At 41.2% G+C, this 15,836-nt stretch overlaps 1 protein-coding gene across 4 annotated transcripts in view; it reads right to left on the bottom strand.

Annotated features, from left to right (window-relative positions):
• Positions 1–257: 257 nt before the first annotated feature.
• The window catches only part of QTMAN (queuosine-tRNA mannosyltransferase), a 161,593-nt gene continuing 146,014 nt past the window's right edge, over positions 258–15,836 (bottom strand). For 2 of the 4 annotated variants that reach the window (XM_075829247.1, XM_075829246.1), the window contains exon 10: positions 11,462–12,348. In XM_075829247.1, coding sequence (XP_075685362.1) covers positions 12,208–12,348 — 141 coding nt within the window. In that variant the 3' untranslated portion in view covers positions 11,462–12,207. Of the gene's footprint in view, positions 1,362–11,461; positions 12,349–15,836 lie in introns of those variants that run through there. The other 2 variants (XM_075829249.1, XM_075829248.1) reach the window with 2 other exon arrangements.

Consider the following 15,836-nt stretch of genomic DNA (forward strand, 5'->3'; position numbering starts at 1 on the left):
AGGGTCCTGAACGGGGGACTCGTTTTAAAGCCAGACAAGCTTCGTCTACATGAAACTGGACCTCCCCTATACCATACACTGTAACATGCATAGAAAATAGTATAACAATTCTTCTAACGGAGACATGTGATGCAGTAAGACAATCTTTCCATTGTTTTGACATAGTAACACTTTGAATATTGGGTTCTGTAGTCTTTGCCCATTCGTCTCCACGCCGTCAGAGCACACATGTAACAAATAAAAGCATTCTGCCAACATTTGCATAAATCTCTTTATTGAGTCCGAGCGCAAGTCTCAAAACATTACGATAAAAATAAAAAAATCCAGTGATGATAAATAATCTCAAGATTCTGCTTATCTGGAAAGTGTTAGAAAAATAGATGTAAAGTCGCCCGTCCCCCCTTTTATCTATTCACTCCAAAACAAGTGTCTGAGCGGCGAGTTTATCGGATAGATGGCACTGTGCAGCAGATTTCCCATGTTACTATGAATTACAGCTGTTTATCTTGCAGCCTTCTTTAAGATTAATTAAATGCAAATGTAACTCTGTGAATCACGGGAATACCTGCCAGACCTCTCATTAATACCTTCACTTAAAAACCTCGGTGCCAGGGAATCATTAATTTGCAGAAAAAAAAATTAAAAAATGACTACGACGGCCTCTTCGGGCTGCAAAACAATTCATGGATGGCTGCCCCATTTAGCCTAGTCACACTCTGATCCTCCTTTTAGACCCTGTGGCCCTTTGAGGACACAATAAGGCTCCGTCGATAACCTGGCAACATAGGTAGAAATCCAGCCAAGTGTGAATGTTTGAAGCTGCAGCTTTGGCTGCCATCGAGTCGGCGAAAAAAAAAAAAAAAAGAGAAAGAATTCAGGCACCATGTCATCCAGTACAAAGGATAAAAAGAGATTTATCCGGAAATTCGATGTGGCACCACATATGGGATACATGAGCGGCGTTATACAACAGGCCACACATTTTTTTTTTCCTCAGTTCTCTGTGAAGCTGAAGACATGTGCAAGCATCTCGGGGAATGTGCGTTTCATATGATCCGGGGTGATGATGATGGTGGTAGTAGTAGTAGTGGTGGCATCGGAGCTGCCACAGGTTTGTGGCAGATGGCTTTGTGTCAGTAAGGACTAGAAGCCAGGCTCGGCTTCCTCTGCAGATTCTGTTTTTTTTCCCTTTCCCTCTGATCAGGTAAATATGGGCACACTGGAAAGTTTCGACAAATTCTGCCTTAGGCGGCAAGTTTGTGACTTAGCCCCATCTGTCACAGATCTTTCCTGGGTTCTGCTGTTAGGAGAGACCTGAATTCACCGTTCAGAGATGCCCAGGAATACGGAGCCGTCTCAGCCTGCGGAGGGAAAGACGAAAAAAAAAAAAAAGATATTAACTGTTCGGTGGCAATGGAGGGGGGGGGGGTTTCATCCTGAAAAATGAGCAATTTCCAAACATGACCATATTGCATTAGTACGTATTTACATTCTCCTTCTATAAATAATACATCATTGTTTCACTGGAGTCATGAATAACATATATTTATTTTATATTTTACGAAAGAACAGGAGGTGGAAGGCAAAAAAATCAGTATGTGTAAATATATATATATATATAATGTGAAACTCCTTTAATCTGGCACCCGACAATCTAGAAAGTTTGATAGTCCTGCCCCTGTTTCCAAGGCAGACAGTTTGTGTTTGTATGTAAATATTCTCTAAACTGAAATAAATGATAGGCGCTGGATTATCAAATGGTCATAGATAAGTATAGCAATCTCACATGTATAAGTAGAGAACCATCAGTAAGGAAGAACAATGAAGTGTTAACACAAATTCTGCTACTATAAATTTGTTCAGAGGAATTTCCAAATTGGTTCTCCGCTCAGTCTTCTGCACTTTCTAAGGCACAAGAACAACGGTAGCACGGGATACAGGTACGGGAACACTGGGAGCAGGATAACACTAAGGGACCATTTGCAAGACTAACACGTATAAACACAACAACGCTCAGACAATGAGTGAAAGGGCAGAGCCCTTTTTATAGTCCACGGTGACCATGGGTAAATTGATGATTATTTTCATGAGCGCACGCTGGCCCTTTAAGGCGCGCACCCTACGGGACACATCAGAACGGAGCGGAAGTGAGCGCTGGCATCTCCTGGGGAGGAGATACAGATCCATGGCTGCGGCCGTCAGGCGGGGGGTAAATAATCCAGACGGTCCGCGGCCGTGGACAATACAGATAGATAGATGTGGATATAGATAGATGATAGATAGGTAGATAGATTGATGGACAGCTGTGGATAGATATATAGATAGATAGATGTGGATATAGATAGATAGATTAGCTAGATAGATAGATGAAAGATAAGATAGATATAGATAGATTGATGGACAGCTGTGGATAGAAATATAGATAGATGTGGATATAGATAGATAGATCGATAGAGATAGATGATAGATAAGATAGATATAGATAGATGTGGATATAGATAGATCATAGGGCTGTGTAAACGAGTGCTCATCAACGAGACAGCTCGTTGATTGGCGCTTGTTTGCTCCTTTCACAAATAATATCGCCAGACACGGTTGAATAATGCTGGGTGGTTTTAACTTGATTCTGGTTTACCGTCCTCAGAGACTAGTAAGGCTTTGTTCACATCTGCGTCAGGGCTCCGTTTATTGGTTCCGTCTGAGCTTTCAGTCAGGGGAACCCATGATCGGAATCCAAACTGAAACGAACGGAAACCATAGGATTATTTCAAGGATGACGGATCCGGTGCATATGGTTTGTGTTGGTCACCGCTGTGTAAGGGTTCCATCGTTTTGACGGAACCCTTAAACAGCGGTGACAAACGGAAACCATTTGCATCGGATCCGTCACCATTGAAATCAATGGTGATGCAAACGGAAACCTATTGTTTCCATTCATGGGTTCCCCCGACGGAAAGATACGACCGAACCCATGAACGGAGCCCTGACACAGATGTGAATGAAGCCTTAATGTGGGAAATTGCCTGGTTTGCCACCCCCTAAAACCGGTGGTTCCTTATCAGATCAGATCTTTCTAAACACTGGGTAACATGAATAATACCACAGTGTTTGCAACAAATAGCCCTCGTTTATAATGGGAAACTTACCTGAAGCGGTAATGATAGAAAACGTTAAGAGAACGAAACCGGCTGAAATGAGCAACAACAAAGAAACAGACAAAAAAAAGTCTGAAACGGAGACAGGAAGGCGATGAACAGCGAAGGTAAATATTAAAGTAAGACATGGAGACAGAGTCTTCTAGTTCACCCGGCCTCCGCTACTACATGTGAAAGCCGTTCTTCATTAAGTGACAATGGTCGGGTCTTCAGAGCGATTGGGAAGCATCATTAGGACTTGGTGCGGTTTTGCTGCACATCAATGAGAATCAGACTCGGCTGGTGGTGGAGACGACTCCGATATGTTTGTGCCTTCAGGCGGGAGACATTATTTGTACATGGATACGAGACTATATGATAAGTGGCTCATCATATAACAATGCAAACATGGCCTAATTAGCTTGAGGAAAGCTTCTTATTTCCAGACCTAGACAAGGCACAATCTGCAATTCCTCTGTTGCTTTACTTAAAGGGAACCGGTCACCTCCATTTCACCTATTAAACCAGCAATACCTGGTGGAAGTGGGTGAAAAATCATTTTTATCTAACCTATAATTATCTTCTAAGTAGCTCTGTACCTTTAGTATTCAGTTTTTTAGTGTTTACGCGCCGTATGCTAATGAGCATAAGAGTCAAATCTTAGTCGAAAAGAGTCATCTCTTCATTCCTCAAGGCTTTCAGAGTTTACTCCGCTTCCTTACTTTTGATTGACAGCTCCTCACCTCCCCCAGTACACACAAAATCCTGCAGTTGCGAATCAATGTTCTGTTCTGGTGCGTGCGCACAACGGGACACCAGAGTGGAGCATGAGAAGTAACTAGTCTTGAGGTCCGGACAAAGCAGGGAAGCAGGGGTGGTCGGACAAGACATGACGGGCGCACGTGCTATCTCAGGCAAGATTTTGGCATTCAGGGCAGGCCAGTTTTCGGCGCTGGGCGGGCATAAAAAAAGGAACTAACGAGACTGCCGTATTATTACAATAAAAGGCGCAAATTGTTTGTAGACCGTTATTTACGGAGGAGTTTAGGAGAGGGGATAACGGCAATGAACTTTTGACAGCAGCGGCCAGCGAGGGGTGAGTAGAGTTCAATAGGTGAAATGCTGGTGACAGGTTACGGTTGTCTGATCTGAAAGTTCTCTATCTAGAAAGGATCAAGACAATGATGAAGAAAAAAAAGCAAAATCATAAAATTGTAGTCCTGTGGGAGGTTTTCCCATCTGTGGAAGGCTTCCATATGCTGAAAACCATGGACAAGTCCACCGTATACTGGTTAAAAGGAAACTAAACCTTAAAGGGGTTGTCTCAGGATTCCAAACCCTGTCCATATACTATATAGGATGATCTCGACATCATAGAGGGGGTTCCCATGCTCAGGAGCCTCTTCTATGAGCCAGAATGGAGAACCAATATGTTTATCTATATGGCCGCCATGTAATACTTCATTTCACCCGCCATGGCTGCTGCAGGGGAAATGTATAACCAGACATGACTTTATCCGGCAGTAGTCACTGGGGATTAAAAGACCCAGGCATGCCAGCTTCCATTCAAAAAGTGGTTGTCTCTGTAAAACAACCCCAATAAAGGATTAAAAAGGGAAGCTGCTTTCTTCCACAAAAAGGCGCCACACCTGTCCACGGGTTGTGTCCGGTATTAAATTTAACATATAAAAAGAGTAACTGGAATAGAGCAAAAATCCATTTATACACAAGTCCTTCGTAGAGTCCTGCTGTCGTATAAGAGTTATGGAATTATGGCTCGGAGTCCCCACAGAGGTCAGAGTCCAGACTCTTATTACGAGGTATGGCAGCTCAGCTTCATTGTAGTGAATGGGGCTGCGTTGTAATATCACACGCGACCTGTGAACTGGTGTGGCGCTGTATTGGCGGAAAAGCAGCCATGTTCTTCTAATACTGGACAACCCCTTTAAGTCTCTCTTTTCTCCATTTGCTGCTGAACACAGCCTATTGTTCCCTGTGATCAGACATTTCAGGTTGGGGAGACACAGTCTGTAGTGTCTTTAAAGTGGTTTGCAAGATTTTATTATTGTGGGTGTTTCCTTAGGATAGGCCATTAATGTGTGATCGGTGGCGGTCCAACTCTCGGAACTGCCATTCATCAGCTGAACAAAAGGACAGTAGCGCTTATTGTTATGCTGCAGCCCCTTCACTGTAGTACATGACACCATCCATGAGTGAGCAGCTGTATTTGGTACTGCAATTCATTCAAGTGCATGGAGCTCAGCTAAAGTACCAGAAACAGTCACACGGACAAAAGAGACCTCCCAAGCCACATTATGGCCAATCTGGGAACACACCATTGAAGATAAGACCATCACCTAAGGCCTTGGTTCCCAAACTTTTTGAGCCCAAGGAAGACCAAACTAGCCAAACAAAACCCTTGCCTATTCCTAGGTGTAACCATCTGTGCCTTAGGCCTCCCTCCCATACTAATCTCAGCTTGCTATGCCGATGACCCTCTATAATCCCTTCTTTGAAGCGCAAAGTCCCTCCTCTGTTGTTAGACCAGGAATGTAATGTCAACATAACCAGCCTGAGGCATTGCACACTTTTGGGACCATCCTGAGGTCTAGGGGGAAAATCTGTGGCCATATGGTTCCGTTTTCCACTGTAACCCGGCCTCCCACACTTTTGGGACCATCCTGAGGTCTAGGGGGAAAATCTGTGGCCATGTGGTTCCGTTTTCCACTGTAACCCGGCCTCCCTTGTTCTCAGGAGGGAAGGTGCAAACCGTATACAGGCTCCTAGGTGGACACTGCGTGGCAGCACAGGTAGAAACCTAGGAGTGTTGTTGGGTCTTCCAGAGCTTCGGTTAAGGAGGACCATTGATCCTCGATCCGTTGGGCCTACGGCTCGGAGGATTGGGGAATGATTATGCGGGGCCCCTCTCCTTTAGGAGAAGGGCTGCGATAGACCACATCCTTTGTGCATTGTTTTGTGTGGCACCTCTGCACTTTTTTTTTTGCACTTTTTGCCACCCACTTATGTTGTACACTTAATGCTTTGTGGTACTACGTCCCTCTTATGGAGTTTTTTCCAGCATGGACAGTCCCTGCCTAAGGGCAGCACGGTGGCTCAGTGGTTAGCACTATTGCCTTGCAGCGCTGGGGTCCTGGGTTCAATTCCAACCAAGGACACATCTGCATGGAGTTTGTATGTTCTCCCTGTGTTTGCGTGGGTTTCCTCCGGGTACTCCGGTTTCCTCCCACACCCCAAAAACATACAAATAGGGAATTTAGATTGTGATTCCCAATGGGGACAGTAAAAGAGGACCTCTGTACAGTGCTGCGTAATATGTTGGCGCTATATAAGTAACTGAAATAAATAATAAATAAGGACCAGCATCCCTGTCTGACTGATGCACCTCTGTTTCTCTTTCTTTGTGGCGCCACATCCCTCCTATAACATTATCGGAGGGACGATGCACTGAGAAAAGAAGATGTAGAGATGCATGTTTCCGCCATTACTGGGAACCACTGGCATCAACCAACATTGGACTTGTTTTTACGTTACTTTTTCAATTTGCATGGCATGTAAGATCCATCCTCCACTATCAAATGGTACCAGTACCCAAACCAATTTTTCTTATTGTGCAAAAGAAATAAAACAAAATTACTTTTTCTAACCGTTAAAATAAGGCGCCATTATGTATCAACTCTACAAACTGTACGCAACGTTGTCAATTTTAATAAACAATCCAGTCGCCGACTGACGGGAAAGATATTTAATATCTGTGTCAACAAATTAAACCAGGAGATATTCAATAATTTATCAGAAAGTATAACAGCCCCCGGAGATGAAAGTAAAAGCCGTATATTCCAATAATCCTATTCCCTCATTTGTATTATTCAATATTGTATTTTCTAATCTCTGGGAATTTTCTTTGCCAATAACTTGAAATACTCAACACAAACACAATTTTCCTTCAGATTCATCACTAGTTCCCTGTTTACAACCTAAAGGTCTCTCTTCCATTGTGTGTGTCATAAATTATAAATGGATGTGTACTTTCCTCTCACCAAATGTGTATCCATCTGTCACCCTATTTATCCGATCCCCTCATCGTGGTAACTACGTTTCTTTTTTTTTTCTATAAACATTTCTTTTCCCCTGCCATATTCTTCCACCCTGAAGAGAGCACACCGGCTGCTCGGAGGTTTTCGGTCTCCTGCAGTGATGGGAGAGATGGCATTTTGCATTATCCAAATTGAAAAAAGGACGTGGAGCTAAATCTATGCTCCTAGAAGATGCTTTAAATACTACTGACACTAGTTATAAGTCATAGCAATCATACGTTCCTAGTTACGCTTGATCATCTAATTGTCCGGGAACCCTGCTGCCTTTTCTTCAATGACTCCAGAAAATGAGCAGTGCAGTAAAGTTACCGGCATCATTTGGAAGCATTTCGGGAGCGTTTCTACAAAGTCACTTTTGAGATTTCCTTTAAAGAGGACCTGCTAGCTCTCCTGACGTGTCCGTCTTAGTAAATAATTGTACTCTCCATGAAATAACAATTCTGGAGCATCTTTTCTTAGAACTCTACCTTGTGCCGTTCCTCTGTTATTCCGCCTAGAAATTTATGAATAAGGTAACATCTGGTTGTTACCAGTGGGGGACGTGTCCCTATACAGTCTGACACTGTCAAATCAGTGCTGAATGATTGGAGTTAGCCTGCGTAGGGACACTCCCATTTGACAAGGTGAATGTTAACACCCAGTTGTCAATTTATTTATAAATTTATAGGAGGAATAACAGAGGAACGACACAACACAGTTTTAAGTAAATATGTTTCAGAATCAATATGTCATGGGGAATACAAGTATTTTAATAGACGTCAGATGGCACAACTGAGACAAACTGAAACAATTGGCACCGGATCAGTCACCATTTAAATCAATGGTGATGGAAACGGAAAGCTATGGTTTCCGTTTGTGTCGGTCAGGGCTCCGTTCCGACGGAAAGCTCAGACGGAACATCGGAACGGAGCCCGAGCGCAGATGTGAACGAAGCCTTAAGTGAACGTCCATGCTTGTTGATTAACTTAGTATGTCTTTATATTAGTCAAGGGTCAGCTTTCTGGTATAGAGCTCCAAAGCCCTTGAAGAAAAAAAAGATAACATTCTGTCAGCCTGCAGCCACCACTAGGGGGAGCTTACTGCATACTGGCTATACAGAATGCACTAAGCTCCCCCTAGTGGTGGCTGCAGGAAGACATAATTTTAGCATTAACTATGTCTATATAGGGGAATTTGTAGGTCTGTATCACAAAAACTGTGCTCAAACTGCTATAAAGATATATTATGACATTAATTAGCACAGAATGATGAACCTCAAAGACATGGTGTTAGATAGTGGACATTCCCTTTAAGCATAATGTTCTATCCCTAAGATGATGGTCTCCACTATTGTGGATCTGAGGGTCCCTTCATACTGAGGGGGTAACAAAAGCAAATGCTATTTTTATGGAAGGAACAGCTTAACTGATCGCCTCTGGATTTCCCCCTACATAGAGTGTAACTTACCGGCTTAGTTTTCTTAATATCATAATCTATGGAGGGCAGAATACACAACAGAAGCAAAAATGGTATGCAATAATCTTTTTTTTTGTGTTATTTTATTTTTTTGGGCCAGAAAAGGAAGCTTATAAGAGTAACCTGCTAAGGTGACCTTCCTATGCTTTCGGAAGACATGCTGGGACTATAGTCATATACGTTGTCTACCGCCGAATCAGGTGATCTCGTGTGTCGTCCCTGAATGTCTCCGATTTCTTTTAAAAGGATATAAACGCTACAGTGAGCATAATTAGAAGACATCCAGAATAAAAAAAAAGTGTAGCAAGAATTAGACAACAGAAGGTCTGTAACAGCTATGTCAGGCAATCTGTTGGAAGACAAACCGCAATTGCCCTCCTCCTGAGAACTCGAAAGTTTTCTAAGTAAGAAATATAATTGATCTTGGGCTTAATACAACCTATAAAAACACTGGCTGGGGGCAGAATGTGTGTAAAGGTGTGAGATTTAAGTATCCGCATCTAATCAGGAGAACCCGGGGACCATTAATTTATGTAGCGTTTAAAAGCAATTGAAAATGTTATAGTTACAATACAGTCTTGTTAAAGAATAATAAAATATGCAGTATATATAATCCTAACATTGGCCCTCTTTTTAGCAAGTGTGACAAATAGCAAACTTTTTGCTTTTTTTTTTTTCCAATCCGTTTCACCTTTTACAGCATAGAAGACGGAAACCACCAGCAAGTAGACTAGCTGTTGCTGCTGACGGATCTTATTATAGTTTTATTTTTGCTCTAATAATAGTTGGTGTGAACACGCAGGGCAGCTCGGGCCATTAACTCATGGATATCCGATGCAGGATTAGAGCGTCAATAAAATGGAGGAATTAAAGGGGTTGTCTTATCACGGATGACCCCTTTTAAACCAATACAGGTCACCAATACAGGAAATCATTAGCACCTAAGAAGAAATGGGCTTCTGAAAATTGAGGAAGGGGATCCGAGGGGCTTCTGCATGGGTAGAAGGGAGGAAAATATTTTTGGGCTATTAGAGTAGAGAAAAGTGCTATCGCTCCTAAAAAAATAGGCTTAGATTGACCCTAGAAATCTGGTTCACTAAATTTGAAAGTACTTTGCATTTCTGTTATGTTTCAGAGTCTGTACAGAGCAGTCGTTTATGTCTGCACTGTGGTAGCAGTAGGATGCGCTATATTTCCGGTAAAATGATGGGCAACATGACGGGACCGGATGGAATCCATTATAAGTCAATGGGGGTGCCGTAGATTTTTGTCAATGTTACCGATCCCTCATAGCATTGAATTTCATTTCACTGCTTCTATGATGGAACAGGAAAACAAAATTCTTATCGCAGATGTAAACCTAGTCTTATACTAAAAAATTACAGGTTTAGAGGATCTCAGCTAAGCTCTTGGTGGAGAATCAGTATGATGCCAAGGAACACAAATGCAAACTCGTATGATTGAATATAAAAACTGGCAAAGTTTACTGCCATGCGCTGCCTCTTAAGAAATGTTATATACCTTTACCATAATAAATGCAAGGAAATAAGGATTTAGTTATAGCGAAAAACAAAAATACTTTGAATCTGACACTTAGGATAGATAGATGATAGATAGATAGATAGATAGATAGATAGATATGTGACAAAGAGATACAAAGACAGATAGATATATAGATAGACAGACATACACACGTCTTCTGAAAGTTGTTTGCCTCAATGTATGGTTTATGGTTTACACTAGACAATCTTTCTTGAGAAGAAGATATTTGTCAGTAACCAGGCTCTGTGTGCCTTTATTTAATCGGAAAACCACCTGTGAAACCCACACTTCCAATCTTATTTCCTGAATTAAAACACCTTTTGCCAATTAGTCATTAACAAGTTATTAACACAGAGGTTTTCTTACTTTTTCTCTCTGCACTGTGGATTTTTATTCAATGTGCTCAATAAAAGACAAACAGTACAACTTGTTGTGCGTTGTTAGTTCAGTTACATTGTGTTTATCTATAATTGTGACCACATTTTACTCGCAATCAAAGCAGAAATCCATTTAATTTAGGTAATTCCTAAAGGTTCACTATTTCTTGAAACTGTAAATATATCTGTCTATTGATGGATAGATGGCTAAATAGATATACAGAGGGATTTACTATAGATAATTATATAGATGATAGGTAGACAGATATGAGACAGATAGCTACATAAATAGATAGAAGCCACACATATAGATAGACATATAAAGAGATCGATATGATATATATATATATACACACATACACACACACACAGATATATATGATATAAATGATAGATATGCGATGGGTGGATAAATATACTCCACCAGGTCAACAGTTGCATGGAAGTTGTATGTTGTAACCGTGTTTGTGTAGATTTATGCTGATTTTCATACTTAGAACTACGTATGTGAATGGACCTAGAATGCCTTTGTGTCTGTACATGAGATAGGACATTAGATTGTGAACACCACTGGGACTGGTGTGAGGGAAGTTTCTGTCCTGTGCTGCAAAATATGTTGGTACTATATCACTAGCAGAATGCAAAAAAGAGCACTACATAGTACACAATGAGTAAGACCCTGGATATATAACAAATAACTTCATGGACTCATGTGCGGGGGGGGGGGGGGGGAGGGGGAATGTAAATGTGTGATCATATCTTTATAAAGTTGCAGTGTAACATTTGCATATGAAGTTTTGTATTTCATCAAAGTTATGTAACATGCTGCGGAGTTGTATCTGCCACATCTGGTTTGTATCCATCCATAGTAACAAAATATTATAGATTAGATGTAAACTTAACGTGCAGCTTTAATCGATTCGAGAGAAACAGGGATACCCGAAGTATAAAATGTACAGAAAATGCAGAAATGAAAAGAACAAGGCTGCTACTAGGAGTTGTTCACACCAACATGAGGGCACTGTTAAGGAAGACACTATAGAAGGTAAAAAAAATGGCAACTACACTTATTTCCATGGGCAATTAAAAGAGAAATTCTGTTTAAAATGAACATCAAAAGTAAAATTTGCAAATTTGCGTGCTAATTTTTTTTATTTCAGGTTTCAAAATTTTGTTGGTTGCCCTTGGCAACAGACAACAAATAATCTTCACTCAGCTGTCAGACATGTGACCTAACAGCTGTCCTCTGAGCTCCTATGATGCACTGCTCTCTAGTAACAGGACCCAGCAGGATGCCAAATTTATCTTTAGACATGAACGGAGAAGAAAGCATTGTGTGACTCAAAACCAGTAAAGCAATGGATTTATAAAGTTACTCTACATTTCAAGAGGAGTGAAATACTATATAGAGTACAAAGAGGGGTTGAACTGGAGATGAGGTCTAAGGAGGTCACAGACAGACATCTCCTAGATGCCGATGGTCGCTGAGATAATTGCTTGTATTTGGTCTTTTGGATCAACCCAATAAAGTGTTGGACAAACTCTACATCCCCCTATACAGCCTTGTTTTCTTCCAATCTTTGGTCAGACTTGGTATGTCTTTGGTGAAAGACTCCGCAGATCAATATTATTAGGATTTATTAGCCTTCGTTTATTTGCCATCCACATATTATGTACTGCTATCATATGCACTGGTTCCTGTCTGAGTTGAGCGTCTCGTATCTGCTAAGAAGAAAAAACGATAAATATGGGAAGATCATACAACTCTCAAGAAGGCACCCAAGTCAGAATCACACTTCTGGTCAACCATCACAGAAGTTTTCTGTTTTTTACTTAATTTAGGTGTCAATTTTGTCATACACAGTCCACACCATGATTGGGTAATTTCAGGAGAAGATAAAGAATCCTGACAACACTGCTAGTACTGTATCAATACTCCAGAGCTGCATTCACAGTTCTGCTGGTCGTCACTGATAACAGCCGACAATCTTGTTACCAGATACATCCCTAAAAGCTTAGGCTTTGTTCACATCAGCGTCGGGATTCCGTTTATGGGTTCCGTCGTTTTGAGGGAATGAATAGCGCAGTCGACTACGGTATTGATTACAAAACGGAACCCTTGCACAATGGTGATAAACGGAAAACATTTGCACCGGATCCGCCATCATTGAAATCAATGGTGATGCAAACGGAAACCTATGGCTTCCGTTTGTTTCAGTTTGGATTCTGTTCATGGGTTCACCTAATGGAAAGCTCAGACTGAACCCATGAACGGAGCCCCGACGCAAATGTGAACGAAGCCTAAGAAGGGCTTCTATAAGGCAGTGGGACGGTTATTTTTTTCCTACATCACCAAATTATTGCACTTGTGCATAGATGTGAGCCAACAGGGAATGCTGGGAGAGTTCAGTTCTGAAGCCAAGGCTGAAAATTGTGAATGCAGCGCTGGAATATAATGCAGGATGTAACTCAGGATCAGTACAGAATAAGTAATATAATGTATATACACAGTGACTCCACCAGCAGAATAGTGAGTGCAGCTCTGGAGTATAAAACAGGATGTAACTCAGGATCAGTACAGGATAAGTAATGTAATGTATATACACAGTGTCTACACCAGCAGAAGAGTGAGTGCAGCTCTGGATGTAACTCAGGATCAGTACAGAATAAGTAATATAATGTTATATACACAGTGACTCCACCAGAAAAAGAGTGAGTGCAGCTCTGGAGTATAATACAGGATGTAACGCAGGATCAGTACAGGATAAGTAATGTATATACACAGTGTCTCCACCAGCAGAAGAGTGAGTGCAGCTCTGGAGTATAATACAGGGTGTAACTCAGCATCAGTACAAGATAAGTAATGTAAAGTATGCACACAGTGACTCCACCAGCAGAATAGTGACTGCAGCTCTGGAGTATAATACAGGATGTAAAGCAGGATCAGTACAGGAGAAGTAATGTAATGTATGTACACAGTGTCTCCACCAGCAGAAGAGTGAGTGCAGCTCTGGAGTATAATACAGGATGTAACTCAGGATCAGTACAAGATAAGTAATATAATGTAGGCATACAGTGACTCCACCAGCAGAAGAGTGAGTGCAGCTCTGGAGTATAATACAGGATGTAACTCAGGATCAGTACAAGATAAGTAATGCAATGTATGTACACAGTGACTCCACCAGCAGAATAGTGACTGCAGTTCTGGAGTATAATACAGGATATAACTCAGGATCAGTACAGGATAAGTAATGTAATGCATCTACACAGTGACTCCACCAGCAGAATAGTGAGTGCAGCTCTGGAGTATAATACAGGATGTAACGCAGGATCAGTACAGGATAAGTAATGTAATGTATATACACAGTGTCTCCACCAGCAGAAGAGTGAGTGCAGCTCTGGAGTATAATACAGGATATAACTCAGGATCAGTACAGGATAAGTAATGTAATGTACGTACACAGTGACTCCACCAGAAGAATAGTGAGTGCTACTCTGGAGTATAATACAGGATATAACTCAGGATCAGTACAGGATAAGTAATGTAATGTACGTACACAGTGACTCCACCAGCAGAATAGTGAGTGCAGCTCTGGAGTATAATACAGGATGTAAGTCAGGATCAGTACAGGATAAGTAATGTAATGTATGTACACAGTGACTCCACCAGCAGAATAGTGAGTGCAGCTCTGGAGTATAATACAGGATGTAACTCAGGATCAGTACAAGATAAGTAAAGTAATGCATGTACACAGTGACTCCACCAGTAGATCAGTGAGCACAGCTCTGGAGTATAATACAGGATGTACCTCAGGATCAGTACAGGATAAATCATGTAATCTATATACAAGGTAAATAAACTTTTTATGTAGATTAAATCTGTAAAATGGTGTTTAAAGGACATTCTCTGGAAAGGAAACGTGTCAACAGAAAATTACATTATTTTATTATTTAAATCAGGTTTTTATTATACACCATTTAAAAAAAATAATTGGTAGTGTTTTTTATTTGGTTGCAGCTTTCCATTAAGAAAAAATCTCTTGAACTTCTTAGTTATTACACTGGCCTCTAGTGCGGTCACAAAGAGCTAATATTTCCTGTTCTCTGTAGGTCACTTGTCAGCTTTGAGGAATGAACAGGCAGAGGATGAGGAGAATTATTGTATTATCATTATAGGAGGGGCAAGTTAAAGGTTCTGTCCCAGAATCAACAATTATCACATATCCACAAAATAGGTGATAATTGTCTGATCGCTGGGGACGCCACTGATTGAGAGAACAGGGGTTCCAGACCCCTCGTTCCTCCTCCCTGCCAGACCGCAGTGAGGAGGAGTTTGATTGGAGTGGCAGTCGAGAGCATGCATCCTGCAACTCCATTCATAGTCTATGGGGATGACCGAAACAGCTGAGAACAGCATTCGGCTGTTTCTGTCAGACCCAAACACATTGAATGGAGCAACGGGCGCATGCTCGGAAAATCATAGGACCCTAAAAAGAAGAATTGCATGCAAAGAGGGCAGCAGGACTGCAGTCTACAGACGTCACCAGGTTACCTTCCACTGAAAGTTATCGGTGCTACTGCCAATAAAAAACAAAAATATGTGGACAAAGAATAGATGCGGCTTGCGTCTGTTAACCTACCATGGGCCACACAGAACGTCACACAGGCCGCACGTTGTACATGTATGAGCCATATAGACAAAAAGGACAGGGTCAATGACACAAAGTAACGTAGGAAAAAATCTCGTCTTGTTCGACCTTAAGAAAAGATGCCTTAAAGGGGATCTTATTATTATGTATGAATATATGTAGGGACAATATAAAGATTTGGTATATGATTTATTCCAGAACTCTACACTAGAATAAACTATGGGACATTGGTTGTATATGGAGGAAAGACGTTTTTATCATAATTATAGAAAAGGGACAATTCTTATTATATATAGAATATAGTATTTTACCGAAATGTTATCCATGAAAATAGGATTTATGGACGATTTTTTTCCCCCTCCAGATACTGAGTTTATATATTTATGCTTATTACGGCCAAGTGTATCTATCATTACAACCAGCAGCAGCAAAGATTTGGAGTGATTTACAAATATACTTGGTAAGACTATGGAGCCCCATTCTTATATTCCCCCATACATATACTTGTAAAAATCTTGGCTACCTGTTGCTGCCACTAGGGGGAACCATTTGTATGCAACCTGT

The sequence above is a fragment of the Rhinoderma darwinii genome, chromosome 6 (assembly GCF_050947455.1).
Source record: "Rhinoderma darwinii isolate aRhiDar2 chromosome 6, aRhiDar2.hap1, whole genome shotgun sequence".
Taxonomy (NCBI): domain Eukaryota; kingdom Metazoa; phylum Chordata; class Amphibia; order Anura; family Rhinodermatidae; genus Rhinoderma; species Rhinoderma darwinii.